Consider the following 24,257-nt stretch of genomic DNA (forward strand, 5'->3'; position numbering starts at 1 on the left):
AATTCTTCCTTATTCCCGAAACTTCCTAGAAATCTCCCAAATAATTTTTCTTTTTCCCAAAAAAATTCGGAGAAAAATGGATAGAGAAGGGGAGAGGGTAGCTTTGGGGATGATTTTGTAGGAAAATGGTTTTGAAGTGTTTTGCAGAAAAAAATGGAATTGAACTTTGAAGCATTTTGAAGGAAAAAAGATAGGAGGAAAGGAAATAATGGCGATGAAACCAAAGAGGAAGAAAGTACTCTCTAGAGAGATGTAGAACTGTAGAAGAGTGTTTAGAATTTTTAGAAAGAAAAGCTTGAATTCATAATAAAATATTATTAGATATATATTAAATATTATAATATTATAATTTATTAATTATTCTATTTTTTTAGTTCGACACTGCATCAAATGCTTAACTAACTTAGTCTGTCTTAGTCTAATCTAAGTCAGTCCAACTTAGTCTCCAAAGCTAGTTCAGTATAAGATAATCTGATACAACAAACGCATCCTAAGAGAACATGACTCTTACTTATATCCATTCAACTTTCATGAAAGATAACTAAGTAACTAAAATAAAAAATAAAAAATATAAACTCCGTGTCCACGTTTCTTAAAAAATGTTTTGGCCACGCAATTCAAGATGTGTGATGTACCGGAGCAGGGAGAGCAACGACAGTTGATTGGTTACCTTTAAAAAAAACTAATCAAACAAATGGGTCCATTGTCATAAAAAAAAAAAAAAAAAATTCAAAGAAATGGGTCCACTGTAATAGGAAAAAAAACCACCAAAGCAGATGAAAGAATACAACGGAGAGGATCCTCTCCGGATCCAAACCCACCGGATCCTCCTTCTTCTTCTTTCAATAGTGTTTCAGCTGGAGAAAATGGATGAGGGTGATGAAAATCTGCAGAGAAGAAAGAAGAAGAAGGAGGATCCATCGGGTTTGGGTCCAGAGAGGATCCTCTCCCATAATAGAATGCATATGAAATCAAACCCAAAAGAAGAAATAAATGGGACCACTGTAAAAAAATCACAAAAGCAGATGAAAGACTACAACGCAGGTGAAATCAAACCCAAAAGCAGAAACGAATGCGACCACTGTAAAAAAAAATTTCAAAAGCAAATGAAAGAATGAAAATGCAGATGAAACTGAACCCAAAAGCAGAAGTCTTTTGATTATTACCTGTTAAATGATGAAGGACAATCTACTGAGAGACGAGGAAGACAACGGTAGGGTTTCGACGATGGGTGCCATGAGTCTGAGAGTTGAGTGTGAGTGAGCGAAAAGAAAGGGGAATCTTATCTCTACTCTGATTTTTTTTTTTTTTGATCAAAAATAGGGATGGGTGCGGTGTGGTTCGATACGGTTTCGAGTGAAACCACAATCGAAACCAAACTTTTTGCGGTGCGGATCAGTGTGGTTTTGAAGCCAAAACAGAAATGAAACCAAACCGTTTGGTTCTGTTCGGTATGGTTTCAATTCGGCTTTTAAGAAAAAAAATGTACAATTTAAAATATACACCTATTTACACATAAGACGGTCTTATTTTTCTTTCTTTAAATCACTGATAAGGATCCTCTGAAAGTAGAGGAGGTTTGTGATCACTCAAACGTCATCAATGTATTGAAGAATGATGAGGGATTCACATATGGGCTTATTTTTATGAATGAGGACAAGAACTTTGTGATGCACTGGGTTGACTTTGAGAAGCGAAGGGCTCTTGTTTTTTTGGAGAAGATGTTCTTCTTCCAAATAGAGGTAATGGACTCCTTTCTCTGCCAAAGCAATTTTCACTCTCATGACATAAGGACTTGTCCAGAATCCCACAAGTACGTGCAGCAAAAACAACAACAACAATGCAGCAAAACACATTCACTATATGGTGCGATTTCGGTGCGGTTTTGAAAACCCAAAACCGAAACCAAACCGTTTTCTTTGCCGCTGTTCAGTTTCGAAACCACAACCGTTTCAAAACCACAAAACCAAACCGTTCGGTGCGGTCCGATACGATTCTTGTTTCGATTTCGGTTCCAAGTGCCCGCCCCTAGTCAAAAGTGAAATCAATTAATTAGACACTCAAAACGAGATCGCAAGAACACCACCATCTATTCTGATTAAAACAAACAAAAACAACCATGGGTCGGTTCGGTTAACCGATATCTAAGAATTATAGTAACCGTTTGTCAAATCGACCTTAATCGGTGCGGGTCGATTTACTCACCAAAAAAAAAAAACCAATTTGTTGAGTGGAAAGGGAGACAAATTATTATTAATTTGCTAAGTGGGGGACCCACAAATTAAAGATCAGATTCGTGAAAAGCATAAGTTAAGAATTTAAGTGTAAATAATTTGTCGTTCAGTTAGTTAAAAATATTCGTTCATATGGTTTTGTGTTCGAATCTCTCTCTTCTTTTTTTTTTTTTTTTTTTTTTTGTAATTTAGTTAAATTTAATATAAATTATCCTATTATTTGTCAAAAAAAAAAAAGGTAAGAATTTATGTAATAAAAAAAGTTTAAAAAAATTAAGATGACGGGTAAAATTTCTGTAGATCTTTTTTTTTTTTTTGGGTTTTTTAACTTTAATCATTCAAGAAGATTGAATTTAAAATAAATCTGGTGTTATATTACATATTAATTACAATCCCTTAATGTGTACTTAATTCAAAATAATTAATGTGCATTTTATTTAATGTCTCCTATTAAATATTTAAATTTATTAACATATAAATTTTAATTTATTATTTTTATTTAACATTCTTCAAACTTGAAAGACTCAATTAATGTAGCTAAATGTTAGTACCGAAATGTGTGTGCTGAAATGTATTATATTGAACTAATGTATTTAAATGTTTGTACTGAAATGTATTATATTAAATTAATGTACCTAAATATGTGTACCGAAATGTATGCACCGAAATGTTAGTACCAAAATATATTATATTGAATTAATGTATATAAATGTTTGTATCGAAATGTATGTACCAAAATGTGTGTATCTAAATGTATGCGTCGAAATGTATTATGATGAATTTAACGTATCTAAATCAAGAAGACAAAGTACCTCGAAATATATTGTATAACAAAATTTAGTTTATTTAAATGTTTACAACAAAATATATTACGATAAATGAAATGAAAATTATAATTATAATGATAATAAAAGTAAAACATTAAAAATTAGGAAGAAAAAATCAAAATATAATTAATAGATGAGGTTATTAATGTATCAAGGACTAAAATTAGATTTTGATTTTATTCATGGTTTTAATCTAAAAATCATCTTTGTCAATGATTAAAATGAACTATATATTTTTTTTCCAGTGGGTGCGGTAGCTAGTCAGCGACACTATAAATAGCAAAGCTTATGAGCTCCTGAACTCACACCAGCACTTGATACAAAAACAATAACACTTGGCTAGTTCGCTTCAGGTTTGAAATCTTTGAAATATGTCTTCTGTGGAAGTTCCACTGTCTCAATCTTCAAACCCAAATGACATTTTTGATGTTCATCGGCCTAAGCCTTCAGCCACTTTTTCTCCCAGCATTTGGGGTGACCATTTTCTGTCCTATGCTTCTTTGGTAAGAATTCTTTCTTACTCCAAAAAACACTATATTATTATGAAATTTAAATTTGTAATTTTAAACAAAGAGGAAAATAACCAACGAGTACTTCAATCATTTAAAATGCTACTGATTCAAAATCATTTTATCTAACTTTTCTTCCCTTAACAAACATGTTGCGAATCTAACTACCAAAGTTAAATTCACACGCTATTTTTATTTATTTATTTTTTTTTTGGGAAAAACAAGTTCTTAAAGTCATGAAAACTGTCATGCAATAACTATTTCAAGCTAGGTACCTCTGTTTTATCAATGTTTACAATTTAGAAATTGACATCATAAAGGTTATGCGTTTTCTAATGTGTTACCAGACTTGTAATCATCTTATATTAATTGTACTCTATATCTTTTGGTACTTGGAAACCTCTTCATTCAAACATATCATAAAGGTTATGCGTTTTCTTTTTTCTTAAATCAATATGATCCTGTGGAGGAAGTGGATGCTGAACTTGAACAACATGTACAAGAACTGAAGGAAGAAGTGAGAAGGATGCTAATGACATCACCTGAAAATGTTTCCCAAAAGTTGAACTTGATTGATGACATTCAGCGCTTAGGTGTGTCCTACCATTTTGGAAATGAAATTGAAGAAATTTTACAGAAAATTCACGAGAGCTCTTATGATTTGGATGACCTGTGCACTGCTGCTCTTCGTTTTCGATTGCTTAGACAACAAGGTTATAACGTTTCATGCGGTAAGTAATCTCGGATGGTGGTCTGGTCATATATGTATATATATATATATATATATGTATATAATCTAAATGCTTCTTGAGGTTCTGAATTTTCCATTTTGTTGGTCATGCAGACTTATTCAACAAGTTCAAGGACGGTAATGGAAATTTCAAGGAATCACTCGTTGATGATGTTGTAGGACTACTAAGCTTGTATGAAGCCACACACCTTAGGATACATGGAGAGGAGATACTGGATGAGGCACTAAACTTCACCACGACTAATCTCGAATCGGCGACATTCCGTTTAAGCCCCCCACTTGCAAAAGCAGTAACCCACGCCTTAAATCAGCCGCTTCGAAAGGGTTTACCAAGGGTTGAAGCAAGGTATTACTTGTCAGTCTACCAGGAACTAAGAGAATCACCGAATGAAACTCTCCTAACGTTCGCTAAGTTGGATTTCAACCGACTGCAACGAGTCCATCAGAAAGAACTAAGCAAAATCACAAGGTAAATTAACTCCTTATTCATCCATATACATCACTTACCAAAGAGTTGAATTCTCCACCTCTAGCTACTAATAAATAATTATATTTGTAACTTAGGTGGTGGAAGGACTTGGACGTGCCAAACAAGCTACCTTTTTCAAGAGACAGATTGGTTGAGGTCTACTTCTGCTTCAGTATGTCAGTCCACTTTCAGCCTCAATATTCCTTTGCTAGGAGGACATCATGCAAAGTTGCTGCTATAGTATCCATTATCGATGACATTTATGAATATGATACAAACGAAGAACTAAAGCTCTTTACTGAAGCTATTGAGAGGTATGAATATATCATTAGTTAAAATTCTCTTATATATATAATATCTAACCTTACATCACCGTCCGATCAAAAAGAAAAACTAACCTAATTACGCACAACTGATTTATGTATTACTTGATCAGGTGGGACGTCTCAGCCATGGATCAATTAACAGAGTATATGAAAGTCTGCTATCGGGCGTTGTTGGATGTATACAGTGAAATTCAAGAAAAACTTGCGCATGATGGGAAATTACATCAGATCCACCATGCAAGAGAAGCGGTACTATTCCTCAATATATGCTTAGTTTCGAGTCTAAAGTTGTTACAAGGCCAAAAAAACGTGCTGCAAATACTTTACAATTTGTATAGAAACAATTAATTCTTTTTATATAATCTTCGTATATCAAGAATTAACAGTAGAAATGATTAAGAATTATTATAATCTCATGATCTGGTATGTGTCAGATGAAAAAACAAGTTAGAGGCTACTTCGATGAAGCCAAATTGTTCCGCCAGAAGCACATGCCATCGCTGGATGAATACATGTCTGTATCACTCGTGACCGGTGGCTGCCTGTTGCTAATAACCACATCCTTTGTTGGAATGGCAGAAGCTACAATAGACTCCTTTGATTGGTTATTAACTTCCCCTCCAGTAGTGAAGGCTACGTCAACAATTATCAGACTCATGGATGACATAGTGGAACACAAGGTACTAAATCGTTTATATAAATATTATTATTAAGTATTGTCAATTGTAAAATGTCTCACACAAAAAACCTGACAGAATAAAATTTAACTCATATAAGTAGTTCCACTTCTAATTGCACCAAACGCTTTTGTGACAAACCCCTATACCTGTTGGGCTAGCAAGTGGTTAAGTTAGAATAGTATCACTGCTTGACCCATTAGTAGTGGACTGCTGGCCCCTTAACTGAAATCTTAACAAGCACAACTATTATGATTGCATTAATACTTATACTAATTAATGGTCCTTTTTATCCTACTCCTCATGCACTAGTTTGAGCAAGAGAAAGAACATTTTATCGGTGTTGTGAACTGTTACATGAAGAAATATGGAGCCACAGAAGAAGAAGCGATAACCGAACTTCAGGGACAAGTGAATAATGCATGGAAGGACATAAACGAAGCGTGCCTCCACCCTACTGCTGTCCCCATGCCCCTGCTAATTCGTTTTCTCAATTTTGCTCGGGTCATGGATGTTGTGTACAAGCATGAAGATGGATACACTAATGCTAAGGGTGTGGTAAAAGATCTTATAATTTCTACACTAGTAGAACCCGTAGCTTTATAAGCCTAAAATATCGACTTATTGTGCTGTTTCTTTTGAAAGTATAATCTCCAGTGCCCAAGTTGCCTACAAAAAAATAAGGAGCTACTATCCGTTAAGACTGTAAAAATGTAATTTGGGTTGTGCCTTTGCTTTCCATATTATGATTCTATCAATAAAACAACAACTATGCAGTTGGGAATAAAACATATACTAATTATTCAGCTCAAATAGCACAATAGAACACGCATATATAGCAGTTGGTGCTAGAACTCAGACGGAGTTTGGGCACAGGGTTTAACATGTATTGGCCCTAAGTGTTGCTTTTGGCCTTAGTGCCACAAGATGGCTTGAGAAAAAGAGAGAATAGACTTGCCACTATTGGAAGCTACGAACAGACAGTGTTTTTGTTTGAGCATGTGTGTAAGTTGCGCATTAATCTAACTTCTTAACCAAATAATTGTGCATCAAGTGGGATGGTGATGTGGCTAAGTTTTTTATTTTATTTTTTTTTTGTGCCTTAATATTTAGTGGAACTTTGCACATGCTTGCCTAAAAAGTAAATGAAAGCACAATAGTAACTAAAACAGGGAAGAAGATGTAATCATTTCACGATGGAGTGAAGATTATAAATTTTCCCAAAAGCAAAATCTAGGTCGAGTGGCTAAACTGCATAAATTGAAATGTAAAGAAAGTAGTAAAAGAAAGATTCAAGCCATGAAGGCCGAGATAATGCTAAAGAACGTCACTGAGATCACTGGTGTCTGATGTCGGTTTGTGTACAAACTCTTCGAGCCTTCGAGCTTCACATCTCGAAAGTCGTTCTGTTTATGTAGTTTTGTACATTTTGTATACATGTAAATCACCCCCTTACACATACTTAAACATCGCTGCACATTTTATATATTTGTGTTTCTTCTGCTGCGAATATTTCCCAAATCCATCAAAACTGAATTGGTCTTTCTTTCTTTAAGTGAATTGGCAGCGGGGTGCAGGTGGTTTTTGGTGCTGCTCGAGTGTGACAGCTGAAGCTGAAGCGATAAGGCAGGATTCACGGATTGTGTAGAGAAGGGCTTATTGAGCATTGAAGAGGAGACATATGCGAAAATTGTGGTAGACATTGTTGTGCTAGGATAGCACCAAATCAATTGGAAACCAACTCATGGTAACCCACAGAAAATATAACAAATGAAATGCAAGAACAAAATAGAAACAACACTAAGATTTGACGAGATTCCTCAACAGTAGTGTAACTATGTCCTCGGAGCAGTAGGAGCTCACCAATAATCCACTAACAACCAAATGAGAGAGTTTACAAAGTTTTTGGCAATTTCACAACCCAAAGGCCCAATAGTTCTCATACACCAAAAAAACAAAGGAAAATTTTATTTGAACCCATATAACCTCATTCTACACCCAACTTAAATTTAAAACGTGAATTGTCAGTTTTACCCTATTGTATAATTACTATCAAATACAAGATGAAATCAGAAATCAAACTAAAATTTATCAATAAACCCACTGCCGATTCCCATGACAACTGAGGGCTTAAGTTAATTATTATTACTAGTGTATGTGTATGTATAAAATGATTTTGAGTCCTATAATTCATGCAGATTTGAATTACTGTGGCTAAAACCCAAGTGATGCCTAAGAATATGGATTTACAGATTACAATTCCACCACCCAATACACCTAATCTTAAAACCAAGGTAAAAACTTGGGATTAAAGCATTTGAAATACGCTACTGCATTTGTTTATGAAGCGGCAATGGGATAAAAACAATGGGAATGCAATTCAGATAAAGCACACAAGGATTAAAACCAACTGGATTTCTATTGTAAGAGAAATAAGCATATTGGTTTAACATTTCAATCTCAAATAAGTACAAAAACACCGTAACATATGAGTTAATTACTTCATCTAATCTTGTTTGCTCACATAACTTCCTGATTCTAGATTGCTTGTTTGACCAATTCTTCAAACACGACTCCATATATGTATGGACATTACACTCTCAATCAACGAGTCGTGGAAAACAAGTTGTAGAACACTGATTTTGGATTTTTATTTTTAAAATGGGTGTAAAGATAAATTTGCATACTATATTAGGCTTGTGAGGGTAGTTTAGGTAGTAAAATTGGATTTAAAGAGATATTGATAATTTCATTAAAAACTATATGTGTGTAAAGAATAAGTTTGATGTAAAAAGAAGTTATATGGATTCAAATAAAATTTTCTAAAAAACAAATAAAGAATGAAATATAGTAATTAATTTCTTCTTCAAACAAAGATTAAAGCTAATATGATAAATACAACTTTGATGGGTGAGTGCTAACCAAAGGAGAAGGCAGAACCTTTCTTCCTCTCTTCACATGGGGCTGTCGGCTTTTCTCTCTACAGGGCGGCAGCTGCCCTTTTTTATTTCTCTTTGCTGTTGCTACAATAAACAATGCTGCCTTGTTAAAAACAAATAGCAACCCTAGCCACCATGTTGCTTTTCACATGGGCCAAATAAAAGGACCCATTTAATGGGATGCTAGACATCAATGAGCCCTCAATAATTTTGCCACAAACTTAACAATCTCTACGTTAACCAAATTTCCGAAAGCACTGTGACGGGCTAAACCACCATATTCAACAATTAACCCAACAAACTACTCCCAAATACTAGCAAGAAAATAATTCATGCCGAGCCAAATGCTCCAACATTCCTACTATTCAACACCTTCTTTATAAATGCAAAATGTTAGTGGGAAAACTAAGATGGTGTCTTTTAGCAATTCATCTTATGTAACTCTTCTAACTTTTCTCTTGTTATATTACCTTATCCACTAAGGATGATAATAAATCTATAATTAGTAGCATTTTCTCCATCATCCTTTGTTTTCTTTTAGTTTTATCCCACTACCTAATTTCTTCTACAACAGTTATTCTCTCCATTCCTCCATCTTTTCCCTTTTTACTTACTGACCAAAGAAGAATGTTCGTGTGGTCGAGCCTTGGACTCTTCCTTTTGTGTAGATAGGTTTGAGTACAAAACAATTTTGTTAGGCTATTGTATTATGGAGGGAATAAGTCATGGGATATACTGCTGCATCTGTTCATGGACTTTGTTAAACTGCAGTGAACTTTAATCTCCTTAAGGAGAGTGATATACTCGTGTTTCAGCCTAATTGTCTACAATCTTTTTAGAAGAGTATAATTTTATTATACCCCGAATTAGTGAATTAGGCATGATCCTTTCGTACAGAATAACAAAGCAAAAAAGCAAGTCAATTTTCTTGTAATTTTCCCAACAATTTTTATTCGAACTAAAATTGAATTGGTGTTTTAGGTTGAATAAGTTCCAAGGGCAGGAAAGCTGTTATCTACTTGTCAAAACATTTGTAATTTCGGTCTTTTGGATCAAGGTGTCCTATTTCTCTAGTTTCAAATGTAAAACGATAACTGCGTTATATATCTAGTTGTAGACATAATCTAATGGCTGTTACCTTCCATAAATTTTTATCCCTTAATCCTCATCAATTCATTTAATCTAATGGTCTAAAATTGAGATAGTGTAAAAGATAAAAAGAGGTGTGTGGTTAACACCACCCTATTTGTATTTCAAAGTCATATTTTTTTTTTTTAACAAACAATATTATCTACACTAAAGGAGAGGGGCGAGCTTAGCCTCACAATGTGCTAGCAATAATGTGGTTCAAATTCGCATTTGTTGAGAATCGAACCTAAGACCTCTCACTTATTAGTAAATAAGAATATCACTAGACCGTAATACTAAGTGGCTTTGAAGTCATATTTTAACATAACTATTGGTAGTTGCTGGTTAAAGGACCAATATGATTTGAAGTTAGAACATAAGTAAGACATCAACGACTTCTTTACAAGATCCATTTTTGTCCCATACAATCACATATAAGTTGAGAGACCAGGAAGATAATACAGACTCGTTATACAGGAGGAAACTTTAATACTCATAAATCATAAATGACTAATTAAACTCATAGGATCCCAATAGAAATCCTCCACACACAACTGGAACCCCCCCTTTCCCATTGTAAAACGGAAAATTACGGACGGTGAATGAAATAGTATGTTTGTGAGATAGTAAGAACGGAAGAAGCTACAATAGACTCCTTTGATTGGTTATTAACTTCCCCTCCAGTAGTGAAGGCTACGTCAACAATTCTTAGACTCATGGATGACATAGCGGAACACAACGTACTAAATCGTTTATATAAATAGTATTAATAAGTATTGTCGATTGGGATAATGATCTCCACGCGTTTTCAACTTTGTCAGAGATCTTTGACAAAGTTGCACGCGTTATCTGAAAAGCCGAGATTGTGTCTGAAGAGTGTTGACGAACTTTATGCAAGAAAATCCGGCTTTTAAGATTTGAAGAGTGGTGTCTCTTCAATTTTTTTTTAATCGGTGGTTGTGTCGCCTCTCCTTTTATAGAGGTATCGATCATCTCCAACATGCACACTTTGGAGATTGCCCATTCGTGAAAATCGTCTCCGGTGTATTTTGTTTTAACGGCCCTTTGAGATTTTTACTCCATCCAACCCTTCTCTTTTAACATCTTTGAAAATGGCTAACGCATCTAACATTTGCTTAGATTTGAGTCTCAGCCGTGATACGGGTGCGCCGCGTCAGGGTAATATATGGTGCCCGTCTTTCTTATCTTCTAATGGCCCTCTTACAGGTGAAGACTCCGTGATGAAGGATGCAACAACAGCTACGATAGTAGCTAGGAACCTCCTCACTCCTAGAGATAGTAGGCTGCTTTCAGGACGGTCCGATGAGTTGGCCGTTCAAGAGTCCCTAGCTCTCAGTGTTCAGTGTGCGGGCTCTGTGTCCAACATGGGCCAACGCCTACTTGCTCGATCCCGTCAAGTTGAATCATTAATGGCGGAGGTGGAAAATCTTAAACAAGAGATCAAACAGCTTAAGCGCGAGAATAGAGGTTTACACGTGCTTGCAAATAATTATTCGACGAGCATGAAGAGGAAGCTTGATCAGCTGCAAGAATCTAAAGGTCAAATTCAAAGTGACCATCAAAGGCTTGCGACTTTCTTCCAGAGGCACATTTTTCCTTCGTCATCTAGCGTTCAACCAAGTATTGAGGCCTCGAATGATCCATCTTCGATGCCTCCCGCTCCTAGAGTTTTGCCAAGTAGTGGGGCTTCACGTGAACAACCTTTGTGAAAGCTCCATCTTTTTTTTTTTTTTTTTTTTTTGTACACACTTGTAATTTCTCGGAGATCAATGGACATGCTTTATTTTATTCAGTGTATTGTGCTAAATACAGATAAAACATATATATCACAAAGATGTGTTATTTCCTTTCTTTTTTTTTTTTTTTCTTTTTTTCTTTTTTTTTTCTTTTTTTCATGTGTTATTTCCTTTCTTTCTTTTTTTTTTTTTTTTCACTTTTGCAAGTGGTGCCGTGTCACCTTCTTTCCCTTATTTTCTTCTTTGCAATAATTCTGTTGCCCTCTTTTTTTTTTTTTTTTTTTTTTTTTTGGTGATTTTGATGATGATTTTGTCGTACACAGTTTATGCTCTTGCGGGCCAGGAGCGTTTGGTGCCGTTTGCAGTTTCAGCTCTTGCAAGCAAGGAGCGTTTGGTGCCGTTTGCAGTTTCAGCTCGTGCAGGCAAGGAGCGTGGTTGTCACCTTTTAGGCTCGTGCGAACGAGGAGCTTTGGTTGTTATTGTGGATTTGTCAAGCGATCTGGGAGAGGCGTTCCTCGCAATCTTCATAGGAAGGAGCCTTGACCGAGTAATTGAAGAAGTCTTCTGGGAAGAGGTCGCACATTGTGATGGGGATGGACGATCTTTGTGTCGAAATTTCATTATCTCCAACACTTTCACATTGTTCTGGAGGTTGACAAGAGCTGTTTTGCCCCCTTTTCAACTGATAAACTTATGGACAAGATGGTTGCTGCTTGTCCAATTTCTTCGAAGCGATCTTCGAAAAGCATTCCTCACAATCTTCATAGCAAGAAGCCTTGATCGAGAAATTGGATAAGTCTTCGAGGAAGAAAAGATCCCGCATGAACGATCTTTGTGTTGAAATTTTCTTATCTTCAACATTTTCACATTGCTTCGGAGGTTGGCGAAATCTGCTTTCCCTCCTTTCTGATTGGTGCACTTGTGGAGAAGACATATATTTCTCGTGCAGTTTCTTCGGAGTGACATGAGTCCATCCTTCAATTTCACTTGACTTGGAGTATGCCCCCAACAGTCGAGGTGAAGACTTTGAGTCGAAAGAGCCAGAAGTGACATCTTTCTTAGGGATTTCATCTTCAGTGCCGTCCTCTTGGGTTTGTTGGCATGAAGATTTGCCAGTGTGGACGATGATGCGCCTCCTTACCTTCAGTGGTCCTTTTGTGTCGACCTCTAGGATTGCTTGGCGCTTCATCCTTGAAGGAATCAAGCTTTGAATGTAGCCTTTTTCTGCTAACCCATCGAACTTTTCTTCCTTTGGTGTTGTCTTCCTCTTTCCAAAAGGCTTCTCATTATCTTCAAATCTTTCCGAAGCTGATCGTCGCAGAGGAGAGATAGCTGTGTTGCTTTGTTTCTTAGGCTTTAACAACCTTTCAAAAACAGAGCTTTGGGATGTTGGCGCGTTAAGCCTCTTAAAGACAGAGGTTCGGTCTTGACTACCAATGCGATTAAGCACTGAAATTCTGGAGCTTGAATGGCTCATCCTATCGAAGACCGACGTCCGAGGGGCGGGTTTAGGCTCTTTTTGGTCTTGTTCAATGCTCACGCTGATGTGTTGAGCGCTAGCTTTCTTCACTTTGCTTGAAATCTTCACGGGTGCATTTGGTGTGAAGCCAAGTCCGGCTTTGTTGTTGTCAACTCCGTAACCATGCTCCTTCAACTTCTTTTGAGTTTTGGTGAGGTTACATTCTTTGTCATTGACAGTGTTTGAAACCTTCTTTCCAGCCGCCTCAGAAGAAGCGAAGTCATACCCGGCCTTTGACATGAGTTCGTAGGTGTTTGGGTTAAAGCCTTCTTCAGTCTTCTTAGTTGGAAGAGAGCTTGGTTTCACTTTGACGCCATGTTGCGCCTCCAGACTGTTGATGAGTCTGGTGGTTTGCAAGTTTTTCTCCTCCACTGTCTTTATCAGCCGTGTAATTGTTTCCTTTATCTGAACCAGCTGCTCCTCGATTGAAGTTGCTCTAGTGGTCATGACTTGCATGGTTGTACTGCCGCTCGAATCAGCGTCGAAGAGTAGGGACTCTGAGTATTTCCTCGGGCTTTCCCCTCTTGATGCCCTTAGCGAGGCTAGGGTGATCACAGGCTCGTGCCTCAGGTGCTCTTGTTCCTTTGACAGAGTTAATGCAGGGGCGGAAGCCGCGGCAAAAAGAGCTCTTGCTTTACTTCGGGTTGTGATGCCCGAAATATCACCAGTTGCGGCGATAATGTTCTTGTTCTTCGCTTTGACTGCAGGAACAACTTGATCCTTTCTTGATGCCATTTGCGTTTTTCAATGATTTGAGGATAGAGATGAGAGGTAGAGATGTCCCACTGGGCGTGCCAAATTTGTGAACACGAAAAATTCCTGAAACAAGAAACAAGAATACGTGTACAAAATAATATTTGTGTGTTTAATGATTTTGGGGTTACGATCTCTTTGTAATTTAATCCTCTGATTCTATCTCCGTAAGATGTAGATTTGTTGATCCAAGGGCCGTCGAGGCTTGATCTTGGATGAACAGTTATAAGTTTCTTCAAGGGCCTTCGTGGCTTTGATCTTGAAGGTTGATGGAAGTTTCTTCAAGGGCCTTCGGGGCTTGATCTTGAAGGTTGATGGATGAGCGGATCTTCAAGGGCTTTTGGGCTTGATCTTGAAGAACGGTTGGTTTTCTTCAAGGGCCGTCGAGGCTTGATCTTGAATGAACAGTTGGTTTTCTTCAAGGGCTTTTGGGCTTGATCTTGAAGAATGGATGTGTGGATTTGTTTGTTGATCCAAGGGGCCGTCGGGGCTTGATCTAAGGATGAACAGTTGATGAATGGATCTTCAAGGGGCGTTGGGCTTGATCTTGAAGAATAGGTGTATGGGTTTGTTGAGGTTGTTGATCCAAAGGGCCGTTAGGGCTTGATCTTAGGATGAACGGATGATGAATGATGAACACTTTCTTCAAGGGGCCGTCGGGGCTTGATCTTGAAGGTTGATGGATGAGCGGATCTTCAAGAGCTTTTGGGCTTGATCTTGAAGAACGGTTGGATGTGTGGATTTGTTGATGTTGTTGATCCAAAGGGCCATTGGGGCTTGATCTTAGGATGAACGGATGATGAATGATGAACACTTTCTTCAAGGGGCCGTCAGGGCTTAATCTTGAATTGGTGGGAGTTCTTCAAGGGCCGTTGGGGCTTGATCTTGAATTGGTGGAAGTTCTTCAAGGGCTGTTGGGGCTTGATCTTGAAAGAGGATTTGACGAAGAACGAAGAGTGCTTTCTTGATCCTTCGGGATTTTCTTGAGAGCTTTAGAACTTTAAGGCTTCAAGGTTTTGGTGTGTAGAGAAATGTATTTGTGAATTGGTGTGTTTGTGAATTGGTGTGTTTGTGAATTGGTGTTTTTTCCTCTTGATGGAGAAGCCTATTTATAGGCTTTGAGAGTGAATCACCACCACAAAATTTTCCCACCCAAGCACTATTACCTAATTTTCCCACTTAATGCAATATTGAAATTGAAGTGGTCTAACAAATATCCTAATTTTCCACTTAATGCAATATTGAAATTAAAGTGGTCTTCTTTATGGCCTAATTTCCCACTTAATACAATATTGAAATTGAAGTGATCTAACAAATGGCCTAACTTTCCACTTAATGCAATATTGAAATTGAAGTGGTCTTATTTATGGCCTAATTTCCCACTTAATACAATTTTAAACTTGAAATGTGCTTGCTTTGTCATTGCCCAAATGAGAAAAACTTGCTTTGATCCGTAATGGATTGAAATGTGTTTACCTTGTCATTGCCCAAATTCAGAAGAAAAACTTGTTTAATCAGCCAAGGGTATTTCTTCCTATTTTGTTGAGTCACATGTCATGTATGCACTGACACGTCAAAACTTTAATACGTTGGTGAACATTTGTTTCACCAAAATTTCGATGTCTACAGATAAGTAAGAGGTTTTATGTTCGAACTTGTGAATGACAAATTCAATACCTAATGAAATTGCCTACAGTACGGTTGTTATCTCTGATTTTGCATTTTGGTTGCAGAAACATTCTTCTTTGAGTTTTAGGGTTTTGTTCTTCCTAGCTTTTTTTGGGTCAGGTATACAATTTATCTCTTTGGTGTTATTTTTTTTTTTTTTTTTTGTTTGGGTTTTTTGATTGTTTGTGCTTTGATTTTTCCCTCAAACTTAAAAAAAAAAAAAAAAAAAAAAAAAAAAAAAAGAAGAGAGAGAGAGAGAGAGGAATACTGTTGATTAATTTTTAGGCTTTGCTTTGTATGTTTCGGTTTTGTACTGTGAGTGAGAAATTTTTTATTTTGGTGTTTTAATTAAGGGCTAAACATTTCCAGCAGTACAAATGGATGATCATGATTAATTTTTGGGTTTAATTTAGCTTTTGATTATTGTGGATGAGTTGCGAAACTTCTTTTCGATTATGTGATCTGTGCCTGTTATGTTGTTCTTATCTTGATTATATTTGACTGAGGTCATGATGATTTATGGGTTTTTTTTTTTAAATATGATCCAGGTCTGAGCATTCTGGTTAGCAGGCCCGCTTAGTTGAATCAGCTAAGTTTCATGTCTGACATCGACGTACTGCTTCCACTGCGTTTGGCATGTTTTCTGTTAATTCATAACTCATCTGAGAGATCATTTTTTTATTGAATTCAATTGAATAAGTTTTTTAATTGAAAACCTGGGTACCTAGATGCTCGAGAGATCATTTTCAACCATCGATACAATACTGTTGTAATTTAGTAGTTGTGCAGTTTGAGAATTGGTGTGTTGTTGTTCCTTCAGCAACCTGACTAACCTGATATACTCAAGAAACCAAGCTAAACTGCTTATCTGGGCATTATTGACAACCTAAATGGTTTGGTTTGGCTTGGCTATAATTCATATGAATCTGAAGTCGTTAGATCTTGTGTTAGGAACATGGTCTTTAAGATCTGATTTAACAACCTAGAGCAATATGCATATGTACTGGTGAAAATATAAGGTTGTGAGTGTGGTACTGATTCTTTCTTTGTATTCATTGAGCTTATAATATATTTGAAGGCCTCAAATATATATTTGTTTTTAGTATCAATTCTTAACTTATCGGTGTTAATAAAACTGATTTGGTTTTGTAGATCAGAATTTTTAAACGACAAAATTAACCTGCAAATTCAGTTCAGGTATCAATGCTTACGCTTATTTAGATTGTGTGAATTTATCTTTACCTTTACTAGATTTTAGTTTTCAATGTTCTTTGATGCATTATCGTGTTACTTTATTATTAATAAAACTAATTTGGTTTTGTAGATTAAGATTTTTTAGCGAGAGAATCAAGTTCAAAATTCAATTGAGGTATGAATCTTTTTGCTTATTTGGCCTGATGAATTCATGTTTGCCCTTGCTGCATTTTATTTTTTACAGTTGTTTGGTACATTATGGTATTAATTTCATTGTAATTTTATAGATTTGAAGTCGTTATTTGGATTTTGGACTGTGAGAAGGATCTGGTGGGTATAAATCTTCACTGCTTTGTGTGAAGATTTACACTATTATCTGTCGTAGTTAGACTTGCTGGTCATTTTTATCCTGTTTATGACATTTTTGTGCTAGGGTTTTTGAGCTTTGTTACTTACCCTTTCGTATATTTTTTTTGTTGCTTGATTTGTTTTGCAGGTTGCATTTGCAAAGGGAGAACAACATCTTAGATAGTTTTTGTGCTTATGAAACATTTGAGGGTAAGATTCACATGGTTATTTAAATCCTGTGGGTTTTGTTTTTTCGATTTTAAAATGGAAAAAACTTAAACATTTTTTTCCTTATATTTTAATTACAATGTGTTGTAAAGCTTTTTATGCATTGCTGTGGTTTATTGTAATATGTTGGCAACTATGTATAAGGAGCTATTAGTTTTGGATTTACAGAAATTAGGTGTTCAATTAGTTGAGATTATTTGGTTTCCTTTCAATTTTCTTTGTTTTCTACTTTCTCTTATTGTCATGTATTTTTGTGACTTATTCTTATTTTGCGGTTGTAGTATTATGTTAGTTTTGCAGAACATTATTATTTCGTCAGTGGTGGTTCTGTTTATGCCCAGAAAATGGTTAGCTAAAGTGTATTGACACATGGTCTTTTTTATCAATGTGTTGTAAATTTTTTTATATGTTGTGGTTTACTATGGTAACTTTTAGCAAGTATGTATAGGGGGAAATTGTCACATCCCGGCCCGGGCCCCCACCACAACCCGGGCCCGATCCACCACCGTAGCACGATATTTTCCGCTTTGGGCCCCGACCACGCCCTCACGGTTTTGTTTCTGGGAACTCACACGAGAACTTCCCGATGGGTCACCCATCCTGGGAGTGCTCTCGCGTGCTACTCGCTTAACTTCAGAGTTCCTATGGAACCCGAAGCCAGTGAGCTCCCAAAAGGCCTCGTGCTAGGTAGGGATGAGAATATACATTTAAGGATCACCCCTGGGCGATGTGGGATGTCACAATCCACCCCCCTTAGGGGCTCGACGTCCTCGTCGGCACACACGCGACCAGGGTTAGGCTCTGATACCAAATTGTCACATCCCGGCCCGGGCCCCCACCACAACCCGGGCCCGATCCACCACCGTAGCACGATATTGTCCGCTTTGGGCCCCGACCACGCCCTCATGGTTTTGTTTCTGGGAACTCACACGAGAATTTCCCGATGGGTCACCCATCCTGGGAGTGCTCTCGCGCGCTACTCGCTTAACTTCGGAGTTCCTATGGAACCCGAAGCCAGTGAGCTCCCAAAAGGCCTCGTGCTAGGTAGGGATGGGAATATACATTTAAGGATCACCCCTGGGCGATGTGGGATGTCACAGAAATGCTTTTGCTTTTCCCTGGTTCCTTTTTTTTTTTGCAGAAAAAAAAAATTCATGCAATATTTTTCTGTTTTTGTTAAAATAATGTCCTGATGTGATTAAGTGCCTAAAGGTTGCACATTTGGTCTAAGTTTTGTACTCTAATATATTAAGTATACATGAAATATCTAATTTATCTTATTTATTGGCTATATATATGCTGCTTAGCAATTTGATTAGCTGAAAAATTTAGCCAGCAAGGCAAATTTTTTTATGCTAAAACTGTTGCAGAGATGTTAGTTAACAAAAAGTGGGTCACTGTTTTTATCTTCTCAATTAAGTTTTAGAGAAACATTTATAATTTTTTGAGGCATTATTTCATCCTTTTTCGATTTAAGTTTTAATTGGCATTTCATCTTTATTTGAATTCCTTTTTTCGTTTCAAATTAACATTGCTTCCCACTTGACTACATGCTTCCTGTACAGATTTCAATTGGTGGCAAAAAAATTTCATTGTATATACCTATCATTAGTCAAATTCAAACTTAGCAATAAGATAACTTTTTAATTATATACCTATTAATTCTCAATTCCGTCATCAGAATTGCTCTTAATCTCAGTTTCTCAATTCTTTAGCTTCACTCTTACTAATAGACTTTATCTTTTATGTTTAGCATAAAATAGATAACAATGCATGATAATGAATTACAAATTATTTTTTATTTCTTATATTCAAATTTAGTTTTTGCTCTTTCATCCTACGTATGACTCCATTTTTCCATCCATCTCAACTAATTATTATATATTATTTATTAACTGCCATACAACCTTTTTTGAGCACTTTATTTTACAATTTTAGGGAAAAAAAAAAGGAGCTAATTCAGCAAGGGATTTACAACGTTGACAGATACATTTTCAAGCAATGAAGATAAAAATATTCAAAGGTATGTAAAATTAATTAATACTTTGTTAACTTTGTTTTATTGACGTTCTACGTTTAAGTACAATTTTTACTAAACTTTGTTTTATTGGCGAATTAGCTATTACTAATATATATATATATATATATATATATATATATAAACTAGCTTCTTTTCACTAGAGATAAAAGTATAAAAGTAGACATTTGCACTAGAGATATACCCTCTCCACATATTTTAATCTAATATGTTCTTTCACAGATTTACAAAACATGGGCAGGATTTATCTTTAGTGGAAGGATGTCTGTTTATACTTTTGAATATTGGCCTTAAATCTTTCACTAAACAAACAAATAATAAGCCATGTATTCACAATAAGTTAGAAGAAGAAAGTATCTATATAAATTGATAATAGTTAATTCCTCTGAAGAGAAAAGACAGAAATGATTATTCTTACTCCAGATAATCAAAACTAAGTTTACCAATTTATATAAATCTAATCCGTCTTAGAGCGCCATTTAATTTTGTTTTAAAAATTATAAAATTGGCAAATAAACTGCTATGTAATCATAGCATGATTTGCAACACTTTTGTAACTCTTATATAACGCTATCACTAAATATATTTTATTGCATAAGACACCAATTTCCATCTTTGTTGTACTAAATTACAACAAACTTATCTTTTCTTAGACGTTATTCAAATTCTCATTCCACGTATGTTTCCAATTTCACTTACTCTTTATTTCTCAATACATTTGTCTGTATAAATTAATATAACATTAGCCAAAACTGAACAACTTACAAATTATGCTCAATCTATTTTTAATAATTTTTTTAATTGTTATTACCTACGAACTTTCTTATCTCGCAGCAACGCGCGGGCACCATTTCCTAGTTTATATACGCTAAAACCCAAACACTCGGTTACTGTTCATTAACAGTAAAGTGCCGAAATTGCCCTCCAATTGCTCTTTGGCATTCTATTTTTTCCGTTTCTATACAGCGAAGTGGCGGATTTACCCTTGCTGGCCACGCGTCTCTCATCGCTTCACCTTCTGTTTCTCGACTCTTCTACTTCATTCCACTCTCTCATTCAAAAAATCAGATCGCTCATCGCTTCTCCAAACCTCTACTTCGACTACAACTTCTAAATTTTTCCTTTTGTGTTCACTTATCTCTCTCTCAAATCTCTGCTTCCGTCGCACTCGAACTTCTCCAAACCTCTACTTCGACTACAACTTCTAAATTTCTCTATCTTCTTCTTTCGCTTCTCCTATGCAAATCTCAGCATAAAATTAGTTTTCATGTGTCCTTAAATGCTAATCTTTTTCCTCTCTCTAAAATCCATCTAAAAAAATGTATAATGGGTATTGTTTCTCTCAGCAGGTTACTCGGAGAAGTGTGTGAAGGGTCAATAGGACAAGATGGATTGCGTTTCAAGGTACAAAAAATACAGGGCCTGCCTCTCTATGCGTTTCCAATCTTCCATAAATCATGTTCGTGGAGGCGATTTGAGAAGGATTTGAAGCTCGGCTACAGAGATTTGATTCAAATTGGTGGATTTGGGTAAGAAACTAAGAAACCCTAATACTGTCTTTTGGTTTTAAGAGAACTATCATAAAATCCCTCCGAAGTGTTTGTGATTCCAAATCTAATCAACTTTTCTTAAACTCATCCCTTTCCCATGTAGCAAATCACAGCTCTAAAATATTCCAATTAATTAATTATCATAAGCTTTTTGTAGAGTACTACTTCCATATATCTTTTGTGATTCCAAATCTTATCAATTTTTCTTAAACTCATCCCTTTCTCATTCACTTCCTTCTTCTTTCAATACATACTCGCTTACAATTTCATTATTTTTGTTCAAATGAGTGATGGAGATTTCAAATAGGTTGTGCACTCTGTATTCTGCAGTTTATAATTCCCCTCCTCATTTGAGTTTTCCTTATCATAAGTATTTATGATCTTATTTTTTGTTATGCACTCTGTGTGAAGTGTTCCTTGTAATAGCAGTGTATCTTATGGTGGGTTTATAATAGCAAATGTGAAGTCTTGTTTCTAATAGCAGTGTATCTCATTTTATGTCATAAAATAAGGAGGGGAATTTTGAATATAGTTTTCAATTCAAATTGTATGTGAAGTGTTGCTTCTTCTTGTTATTGGGATTTTTTTTTTTTTCTCATACAATTATCATCATTTGGTCATAGCTGCTCGAGTTTGAGTAGTTTGTGTCCAACATTCGGATTGTACTTTCTGTTGACAATGATCTCATTGGTTTGATGTGGGACAAGGTTTGAAGTTGGAGAGACCAAGAACTGGGCACCCTCTACAGACTGCAGTACTACTATTGCTAAGGTCTATTTCAGTTCCTCTCTACTCTCTCAGTCTTCATAACTTGCTTTTTATCTGTCTATCAATCTATCTTTTTCACATTTATATATTAGAATAGACTTAAACCACTTACTACTTGATTATAAGGCTATTTCCTTTAGCATTTATCTGTGGAATGATCCATGTGGTTTCACCAATGAACTCACATTCTTGGATGGCAAGAGGACTCAATAGAGCTCAGTATATAACTCAGAATCTAGTAAGCTCTTGGATGTATACTACTTGAAATCAATTAAAATCTTACGATTAAAATACTTATGGAATTACCGTCTATGATATCACTTTCCAGTTCATTGAAATGTGGCGAAGATTGTCCATGCTCATTGCTCCTCTCCTCCGTACGCATGCTCCTCTTTTTTTTAACTCTTACCATTTTTTCTTTTTAAATTGTAGTATTTTGTATATGTCTTTTATAAATGCTTTCAACTTTGAATTTTGGTTTTGTAATGGCATACAATTGCACCTTGATGTTTGTAGATTTCAATTTTTTAGTTTCACAGTAGGCTTATATCTTCTACAGTCTTGAGCAAGAATATCAGATTGTATATATATTTTGACTTCACATTTGTTGGTTTTATTTCAGTAGTTTTATGGGTGATACAATTACGAAGGTACTGTACGAAGTTACAGAATTTCATGCGAACTTTTAAGGTTGGACTCTTGGTCTTTCTCTCACTTTTTACTTGAATGTTGATCGGGCTTTAAGTATTGTTACTTAATTATTTTATTTTATTATTTTTCTCAATCAAATTGTTTCACTGAAAAATTCGGTTTATATTCATCAATAAACAAAAATAAGTTAATGTCAGTGATGTGTCTTTCTATCTGTACGTTATCTCACTTAGTTTGGGGTTAACTGATAATTAGGACTTATAAGAAATTTATAATCCACTTATAGGAAAAGTTTTTCCCGCACTAATCACTACTATAGTTTTAACATCTGATTAGATTGGGTAATCATTCAAAATTTCATAACAGAAGCTCATTCTCTCTCTCTCTCTCTCTCTCTCTCCTCCCTCCCTCCCTCCCTCCCCCTCCCTCCCTCCCCCCTCCTATTGCATTTGGGTTTTCCCATGTTTCTCTTTCTGTTGATCTAATTTGGGGTGAATTTGTTGAATTTTGGTTGAATTGGAATGTGGGTTTAATTGTGTTGATTTTTTGTTTAACTTCTAGAGTTAGTGGATTCAAAATTAAGAAATAGTAAGTGGTTGTAGTTAATCATATAAAAGATGTGTACGATTTTCATGTTGCATGTGAGATGTTAAAATACAGTAATTTTAAAAGTTGTTTTGTTGGTGTATTTACACCCTTTTTTGTTGTGGATCAGCAAGTCCAGCTCAAGATATAGATAAAAGGATACAAGCTCGTAAAAAAAGGTATAATTTATTAGCCCTTTTGGCAGGTTAGGAATATGTACCCCTTTCCTTGCTTCGGTATGACTTTAGAAGTTGTTTGGCAGGTTAGGAATATGTACCCCTTTTCTTGGCTTCGGTATGACTATAGAAGAATGTACTGTTCACAAAGGCAAAACAGTGAACAACTACTACTTCATATGGGAAGAAGAGGTTAGTTTAATCGTAATTTTTTTTTTATTTGGTTAAATTCGAAGTTGGTTGGCTTGCATCTAATTTTGTCGTTTGTTGGCACAGGTTGAAGTCACTGGTTTTATTAATGCTGGTGACCGAAATCAATCCAAGTTAATGTTAAAACGATTTCACTAGTTTTGTTACAGTGAGGACTAAGAACTTACAACATTTTCTTTATATCTCTCATTTTTTAAATTAAGAAATTTACTTTTTTATACCTCTTTTGTGATCATTTACTTAGAATTTGTTAATTGTTTTAATATGTATGAGGTAGGATTTCTATGTTCATTTCTCATCTTTACAGATTGCTGAATTTCATGTTGTCGAATGGTTTATAGATTTTTCATATTAAGTGTGTCAATATGTTGTTGCAGTAATTCAATTGATGTGATATAAGTTGATGTGTTTATACCTTTAAACATAAAAAATTTCACATAATTTCTAATCTCACAGCAACACGCGAACAAAATTTTCTAGTGTAAAGCGATAACTGCGTTATATATGTAGTTGTAGACATAATCTAAATGGATGTTACCTTCCATTAACTTTTATCCCTTAATCCTCATCAATTCATTTGATATCACTGGTCAAAAATTGAGAGTTTGTAAAAGATAAAAGAGGTGTATGGTTAACATCACCCTATTTCTATTTCAAAGTCATATTTTATTTTGAACAAACAATATTATCTACGTTAAAGGGGAGGAGTGAGATTAGCCTCATAATAGGCCAGTAATAATATGAATCTTTTTTTTTTTTTTTTGAACCAACAATATTCTCTGCACTGATATTAATATGCAAATTACTGTTATTGTATATCTTGTTTCCTCATGTTATCTTTTCTTTTCTCAAAAAAATTATTGTGTTCTTTTTTTTTTTTTTTTTTTTTTTTTTTTTTTTTGGGGTTTATGTAGGAATACAAAGAAAATTTAAGATGGATTTCAACAAATCA

At 35.5% G+C, this 24,257-nt stretch overlaps 2 protein-coding genes and 1 long non-coding RNA gene across 7 annotated transcripts; all 3 read left to right on the top strand.

The window, feature by feature from the left end:
• The first annotated feature begins 3,404 nt into the window (after window positions 1–3,404).
• On the top strand, window positions 3,405–6,584 carry LOC103931173 ((-)-germacrene D synthase-like). The gene is made up of 7 exons (XM_048583594.1): window positions 3,405–3,564; window positions 4,040–4,301; window positions 4,415–4,790; window positions 4,886–5,104; window positions 5,227–5,365; window positions 5,551–5,796; window positions 6,106–6,584. Exons 1-7 carry the CDS (start codon window positions 3,433–3,435, stop codon window positions 6,397–6,399), a joined length of 1,668 nt encoding a protein of 555 aa, XP_048439551.1. The 5' UTR covers window positions 3,405–3,432; the 3' UTR covers window positions 6,400–6,584.
• Window positions 6,585–16,229: 9,645 nt separating this feature from the next.
• On the top strand, window positions 16,230–17,310 carry LOC108865863. Its single transcript, XR_001951717.2, has 4 exons — window positions 16,230–16,576; window positions 16,710–16,754; window positions 16,882–16,926; window positions 17,248–17,310. It is a non-coding gene; the product is annotated as an uncharacterized LOC108865863 (long non-coding RNA).
• A 1,991-nt stretch (window positions 17,311–19,301) lies between these two features.
• LOC103931172 lies at window positions 19,302–23,525 on the top strand. Of its 5 annotated transcripts, none has more exons than XR_007258208.1 (8): window positions 19,336–19,350; window positions 21,623–21,686; window positions 21,824–21,921; window positions 22,012–22,060; window positions 22,306–22,373; window positions 23,050–23,098; window positions 23,182–23,287; window positions 23,372–23,525. XR_007258208.1 is itself a non-coding variant. In XM_048583598.1 (3 exons), the coding sequence occupies exons 1-3, from the start codon at window positions 20,692–20,694 to the stop codon at window positions 21,894–21,896; spliced, it is 354 nt and encodes a 117-aa protein (XP_048439555.1). In that variant the 5' UTR covers window positions 20,294–20,691; the 3' UTR covers window positions 21,897–22,025. The 5 variants fall into 5 exon arrangements, 1 of the variants encoding a protein (XP_048439555.1); XR_007258206.1 differs by lacking the exon at window positions 19,336–19,350 and adding an exon at window positions 20,286–20,894; XR_007258207.1 differs by lacking the exons at window positions 21,824–21,921; window positions 22,012–22,060 and having other exon boundaries at window positions 19,302–19,350.
• Window positions 23,526–24,257: the final 732 nt, after the last annotated feature.

Source organism: the organism of the source record quoted next, unplaced genomic scaffold (assembly GCF_019419815.1).
Source record: "Pyrus x bretschneideri cultivar Hongxiangsu unplaced genomic scaffold, Pyrus_bretschneideri_v1 Contig2, whole genome shotgun sequence".
Classification (NCBI taxonomy): Eukaryota; Viridiplantae; Streptophyta; class Magnoliopsida; order Rosales; family Rosaceae; genus Pyrus; species Pyrus x bretschneideri.